Source organism: Calonectris borealis, chromosome 12, assembly GCF_964195595.1.
Source record: "Calonectris borealis chromosome 12, bCalBor7.hap1.2, whole genome shotgun sequence".
NCBI classification, from domain to species: domain Eukaryota; kingdom Metazoa; phylum Chordata; class Aves; order Procellariiformes; family Procellariidae; genus Calonectris; species Calonectris borealis.
The window spans coordinates 236,380-242,814 of record NC_134323.1 but is presented as its reverse complement, the minus strand read 5'-3'; the positions used below and the strand labels follow the sequence as shown (position 1 = coordinate 242,814).

At 65.9% G+C, this 6,435-nt stretch overlaps 1 protein-coding gene across 2 annotated transcripts; it reads left to right on the top strand.

Moving 5' to 3' along the window:
* The first annotated feature begins 315 nt into the window (after window positions 1-315).
* On the top strand, window positions 316-5,678 carry MMP15 (matrix metallopeptidase 15). Of its 2 annotated transcripts, XM_075160751.1 has the most exons (10): window positions 322-508; window positions 1,742-1,890; window positions 2,143-2,265; window positions 2,376-2,683; window positions 2,918-3,079; window positions 3,200-3,423; window positions 3,552-3,690; window positions 3,932-4,082; window positions 4,191-4,306; window positions 4,562-5,678. In XM_075160751.1, exons 1-10 carry the CDS (start codon window positions 365-367, stop codon window positions 5,020-5,022), a joined length of 1,977 nt encoding a protein of 658 aa, XP_075016852.1. In that variant the 5' UTR covers window positions 322-364; the 3' UTR covers window positions 5,023-5,678. The 2 variants fall into 2 exon arrangements, with proteins under 2 accessions (XP_075016853.1, XP_075016852.1); XM_075160752.1 differs by lacking the exon at window positions 2,918-3,079 and having other exon boundaries at window positions 316-508.
* Window positions 5,679-6,435: the final 757 nt, after the last annotated feature.

The window sequence follows — 6,435 nt, the reverse complement described above, 5'->3', positions numbered from 1 at the left end:
GCCCGCTCCCCGCCGGGCCGAGCCGCGCCGCGCCGCTGCTGCCGCGTCCCTGTCGCTCCGGCCCGCGCCGCGCCGCCGCTCCCGGCGGGCAGGGCAGGGGAGCCGAGCCGCGCCGCGCCGCGCCGGCCGCCCATGTGCCGTGCGCCGCCGGCCTGATCCCACACACAAAGGCGGGTCGGGAGGCGACGGGCCGCGCCTGGCAGCGCCGCCCATGCACCGTGCGCAGCCCCCCGCGGCGGCCCGGCCCCGGGCCATGAGGGCGGCGTAGCTCCGACACCGCCGCGCTCGGCCCGGCCCGGCCCGGCCCGGCCCGGCGCGGCCCGGGGGCAGCCGCGAACCGGCGGCGACGGCGGCGCGGGCCGGTATGGCAGGAGGTGGCGGCGCCCCCTGCCGGGCGGGCGGGGCGCTGCGGGCGGGCGGGCGCCCCCCGCCGTTACTGGTGCTACTGGTGCGACTGGTGCTGCTGGTGGCGGCGGCGGCGGCGGCGGGCGAGGAGATCAACGCAGAGGTGAGCGGGGGGCGCGGGGCGGGGCTGGGGGGCTCCCCGGGACACGCGCCCTGCCTGCGCCCTGCCTGCACCTGCGGCCGCCGGCGCTGCCTGCCCGAGGGCAGGTGCAGGCAGGGCGCAGGCAGGGCGGGGGGGTCCGGGTCGCCCCCGGGGGCGGCGGGCAGCAGCCGGCGGGGGAGAGGAAGCGCTTTGTGCCCACGCGAGGCCGCGGCGGGGGAGGGGGTGAAAGGGCCTTTGATAAACTCTCTCTCCGCCACCCTGCCGGGGGCGGGGGGGGCGTGTTTTAAAAAAAATTAATAAAAGATTAAAAATTTTTCAAAATTAAAACATTAAACCATTTCTTAAAAATTGGAAAAGGAAAAAAATTGGAAAACGAAAAAAATGAAAAAGAATTTAGAAAAATAGAAAAAAGAAAAAAGTTTTAAAAATTAAAAGGAAAAAACGCTCCAAAAATTACAAAATTAAAAGGAAAAAAAGACCCTAAATTGGGAAATTAAAATTAAAAGGAAAATAATTTTTTAAATAAAAATTAAAAGGAAAAACAAAAATTAAAAGTAATAATAAAAAGAAAAAAAATTTTACAAAAAGCAATTAAAAAAGACAAGAGGAGGCAGAGCTGGTGCAGGAAGGAAGAGACCCAGCGCCCCAGCACCCCCTCCTGCCCACCTTCCCTCTGCCGGGCAGGCAGCCGCCCCGGGGCCGCTCGCCCCCGGCCCCCGCCCCCAGCCGCCTGCTGGGCGCCCCGGGGGGCTGCCGGTCCCGCAGGACAGAAGCCCCTTTGTGGGTGGAGGCTGGGGCGGGGGTCCCGGGCTGTGGGCGGGGGGACCATGTCCGCCTGCAGCTCTTGGGGGACGCCTCCAGAGGAGGCTGGGCAGAAGGGCAGGCTGGCCCCCTGCCAGCTGCCTTCTCCCCGGGGTCAGGGTGGCCCCCTGAGACCGGGGGACCCCCCCCACCCTGTGGGGCAGGGCTGGGGCTCTGTTCCCTGCCTCCCAGCCGCTGCCCGCGTGCTCCGGCTTGCCTGTGCTGCCTGCCCTGCCTGCCTGGGTGCGGCGTTCGCCCCTGGCAGCTGGCGCGGGCGCCCCATGAGGGGGATAGGGCTGGGGTGGCAGCGGGTGGTGGGCCGGATCCCGCCCCGCCGGGGTCTCCAGGAGCCGCATCTCCCCGGGGAGCTCCAGGTCCCCCCATCAGGCTGTTCCCCGCCCGCGGCCTCACGCTCGGCTCTCCCCGGCGCAGGCATGGCTGCGGCTCTACGGCTACCTGCCGCAGCCCAGCCGGCAGATGTCCACCATGCGCTCGGCTCAGACCTTCTCCTTGGCCCTCACCGAGATGCAGAAGTTCTACGGCATCACCGTCACGGGCGTCCTGGATGAGGAGACCAAGGCGTGAGTTTCTCCATGTCCTCTTGCTCTAGCAGAAGGCAGCTCCGCTCCCTGGCTCTTTTGCTTTGCCTGCCAGCCCCGGAGCTCTGCCGGCACCTGGAAATGTGGGTGCTGTCTCTCGTGGGAGCTGCATCTCCCCTTTTGGGGGCTGCACCGCTGCAGCCAGGACACTTCCCTCGCCGTCCGCGGCTGCTGTAACCCCTTGGGGACCTTGGCTGCAGTGGGCTGAGCCCTGGCTCGATGCCCTCCTGGCAGGTGGATGAAACGTCCCCGCTGCGGGGTCCCGGACCAGTTTGGGGCACGGATGAAGTCCAACATGCGGCGGAAGCGGTACGCACTGACAGGACGGCGCTGGAGCCAGAGCCATCTCACCTTCAGGTACCCAGCATCTCCAGGGCTTCCCACCCCCCCAGCCCATGGAGAGCCATGGACCCCCTCAGGGAGTGAGCGCTGTCCCGGGCCGTCCCCAGTGAGCTCTGTACCCCCAGCATCCAAAACTACACGGAGAAGCTGGGTCGGTACCACTCGTACGAGGCTGTCCGCCGAGCTTTCCGGGTATGGGAGCAAGCCACGCCGCTGGTTTTCCGGGAGGTGCCCTACGAGGACATCCGGCAGAAGCGGAAGAAGGAGGCCGACATCATGGTGCTCTTCGCCTCCGGCTTCCACGGAGACAGCTCCCCCTTCGACGGCATCGGGGGGTTTTTGGCTCACGCCTATTTTCCTGGTCCTGGCATGGGGGGGGACACGCATTTCGACTCGGATGAGCCCTGGACGCTGGAGAACACAGATGTGTCTGGTGAGTTGAGGGCCAAGGAGGTGGTGAAGGCAACCAGAGGAGTCTGGTGGGCCCCTGGGTTTGAGGACAGGGGGATGCGCTGGCGTGGGCAGAAGTGGCAGGGAGAGCAGCTCCACCATGGGTGATGCAGGCAGCTCCCACCAGCGCACCCTCGTCACAGGGTGTTGGGGCCGAGGACCCATCCCATGCGTTGTGTCCTCCACCCCGTCTTGCTGATGGTGCCTTTCCCTGCAGGGAACAACCTTTTCTTGGTGGCCGTGCATGAGCTGGGGCACTCGCTGGGCTTGGAGCACTCCAGCAACCCCAGCGCTATCATGGCCCCCTTCTACCAGTGGATGGACACGGAGAACTTCCAGCTGCCCGAGGATGACCTCAAGGGCATCCAGCAGCTGTACGGTGAGGAATGGGTGGGGGATCAGCCCAGAGGTGGGGTGCTGGGCGTGTGTATGGGGAGACTGAGGCACGGGCGCTGCTGGTCTGCATCACCCCATCCCTTCTCTTGCCCGCCCGAACCAGGTACCGTGGACGGGCACCCTCAGCCCACAAAGCCTTTGCCCACCGTGACACCCCGGAGACCTGGCAGGCCAGACCAGAGACCCCCTAAACCACACCCCCCGGGGAAACCGGAGCGACCCCCCAAACCTGGCAGCCCAGATCGACCTGACCAGTACGGCCCCGACATCTGCGACGGGGACTTTGACACGGTGGCAGTGCTGCGTGGGGAGATGTTTGTATTCAAGGTACCTGCCAGGTCCCACTCCCGCCCCTTCTCCGGGGATGTGGTGGGACCCTGGGTTGGAGATGCCTGGCACTGGGAGTGTGTCCCTGTGTCCCCCCCATCCTCTGCCAACACCCCGTTTCCCACCAGGGCCGGTGGTTCTGGAGGGTCCGGCACAACCGGGTGCTGGACAACTACCCCATGCCCATCGGGCACTTCTGGCGGGGCCTCCCCGGGGACATCGATGCCGCCTACGAGAGGCATGATGGGAGGTTCGTCTTCTTTAAAGGTGAGCAGGGAAACTGGGTGGGAGGGCCAAGGTGCAGGGGGGACCCCAGTGCCCCCCCAAGCTGCTGAGAGCTGGTTGGCTTCATCCCATCCTGATCCACCTCCCCAGCCGGAGCCACTGCCTGACCCCAAAGGGACGGGGTGGCCGCAGGCATCGTACCCTCATCCCTGTCCCCATGTGCACCTGCCGCAGCAGCTGGGCATCGCTGCCTCACCCCCCTTCTCCATCTCCCCCCCTCCAGGTGACCGGTACTGGCTCTTCCGAGAAGCCAACCTGGAGCCCGGGTACCCGCAGCCCCTGGTCACCTACGGGCAGGGCATCCCCTACGACAGCATCGACACGGCTGTCTGGTGGGAACCCACGGGGCACACCTTCTTCTTCCGTGGGGACAGGTGAGCGGCTCCTCCCTGCTCTGCTGCCTCCTGGCCCCTGGCAGGGGTGGGCATGGCGGGCAGTGGAGACCCCTGTGCTCCTCGCCTGCTCACTGCCTCTCTCCCCAGATACTGGCGCTTTAACGAAGACACCCGCTCGGTGGACCCTGGGTACCCGAAGCCCATCTCCGTCTGGGTGGGCATCCCTCCCTCACCTAAGGGTGCCTTCCTCAGCCCGGACGCCTGTAAGTAGAGGAGGAGAAGAGGAGGGCTGGGCAGCAGCGGGGGACCGGAGGGGATGGGGTTACCCTTCTGGTTGCCTGGCCACGCGGGGTGGAGGCCGGGAGGGTGCCTGGGAGTCAGTGGTGAAGCCCTTTCTGAGAGGTTTTACTGGTCCCAGAGCAAAACCTGCTGTCCTGGGTACCTGCAGGGGTCTCCAGGTTGTGGGGTGCCCTGTGCCTGCCCACTTACCCCTCGTCTCCATCTTCTCCCCCGCCCAGCCTCCACCTACTTCTATAGAGGCACAAAGTACTGGAAATTCGACAACGAGCGGCTCAAGACGGAGCCGGGTTATCCCAAATCCATCCTACGGGACTTCATGGGCTGTCACACGGAGCTGGTCCCGGACCCCCATCCCCGCTGGCCTGATGGGAACCGACCCCCCTTCAACCCCGAGGGGGACGGGCGGGCTGAAGGCGAGGAGGAAGAGGAAGAGGAGGAGGAGGAGGAGGAGGAAGACGAGGAGGATTACGGCGAGGGCGGCCACCAGCCGGGCGGGGACGTGGACGTGGTGGTGCAGATTGACGAGTACACGCGCACCATGAGCGTCGTCATGGTGCTGGTGCTGCTGGTGCTGCTGCTCTGCATCCTCGGCCTCATCTACGTCATCGTCCAGATGCAGAGGAAGGGCGCGCCCCGAATGCTCTTGTACTGCAAGCGCTCCTTGCAGGAGTGGGTCTGACCCTGGCTCCCTCCCCAAACCGCCCCCACCACCATGGTGCTAACGATGGACCTGACCTCCCCCTCCCCTTACCCCTCCCCACGGCCTCGGCCCCTCTTGCCCCGTTGTTGCTTGATGGCTTTAGCCTCAGAAAAGGGGGGACGCCCACCCCCCTCAGCCCCTCCAGAGCAGCTGGGCTGGGACTGGGGAATGGTCACGGGGGGGGGCTGGAGGGCATCCTGGTCCTGCCTGCTCCCCGGTGCCAGCCCCCCCTACCCCGCTGTGACCCTCAGGTTGCCACCCATAATGTTGCACCCACCTCTGCCAAGGGCTCCCTTCCTCCCGTGTGAACCCGCTGAGCTGCGCCTGTGCCTTGGGGGCTGCTCACAAATGCTATGAGCTGGCAGGTCTCAGCTGCTGGCACCTGCAGGGAAGCGCGAGGGGAAGGGAGGGCCGAGCTTGCGGCCGTGTTTCCTGTTGAACTGCGGGGATGTAGGGATGTGGTGCCTAAAGATAGTGCAAGGGGGAAGACGCCACCTTTGCAACCCCGCTGTGGGCTCAGCTGAACCCGGACCCTGGTGCCGCCATGGGGTGAAGCGCTGGGGACACGCGGTCCCGTGGGCAGGGCAGCGGGCACAGCCACCTTGTACGTGTATTAAATGGGCCGGGTGCGTGGAGAGCTGTGGTGCCATCCTTTCTGCCGCGGGATGGGGCGGGAGCCGTACAGGCTGCCCCGTGCAAGGTTTGGCAGATTTTGTGGTAACGGGGGCTCGCCTGGGGGTGCCACCCTGCCCTGGGGGCCAGCTGGGGGATGTGGGGAAGGGGCCAGCACGGCCGGTGATGTCCCCGCAGCAGCTCCCGTCCTGGGGCTACCATTTGGGGGGGGGTCAGCAAAAGCAGCCCCCCCCTCCCGCCACCCGCCAGCGGACAGAGCCGCCTTTCAGCAGCTCCCACGGCAGCGGCAATGGCCTTACCGGGAACACAGCGCGCCTTGTTCTCCCCCGGCCGGCACCGTGCTCCAGCCCCGGGGCGGCCACCTCCCTTCCCCGGGCAGGGGCCGGCGGCAGCGGGGGACGGTGCGTGGTCCCTCCCGGAGCCGGTTTACCGGGTGCTTCGGCTCCCTGTCCCTGAGTGGCCCCGGCGTGTTTCCTGGGGGGAAGAGGGGGGCCGTATCCTGTCTCACCGCTGCTGTCTCGGCAGAGGAAAGCAGGAGGAGTCGCGACCACTGCAGAGATCGGGGAAATAATCATGGGAGTGGGAAAGATTAGACTCGGGGTGAGGGGTAGGAAATTGGCTTTATCCAGGGAAAAATATTGCTCAGCCTTTAATGGGAAGGAAAACCAAACCGCAGAGGCGGCGTGCAGCGGTGTTGGCGATAGCGGCTTCCCTGCCTTTACTGGTGATGCTCACCAGGGTGACGAGCCGGGGCCGGTT

Bases quoted from the DNA above. Each gene is read 5' to 3' on its own strand.
- MMP15 (XM_075160751.1), top strand. From the start codon at position 365: ATGGCAGGAGGTGGCGGCGCCCCCTGCCGGGCGGGCGGGGCGCTGCGG. The intron at 2,266-2,375 runs GTACCCAGCATC...CTGTACCCCCAG, and splicing joins CAGAGCCATCTCACCTTCAG to CATCCAAAACTACACGGAGA. The intron at 3,691-3,931 runs GTGAGCAGGGAA...CCCCCCCTCCAG, and splicing joins GAGGTTCGTCTTCTTTAAAG to GTGACCGGTACTGGCTCTTC.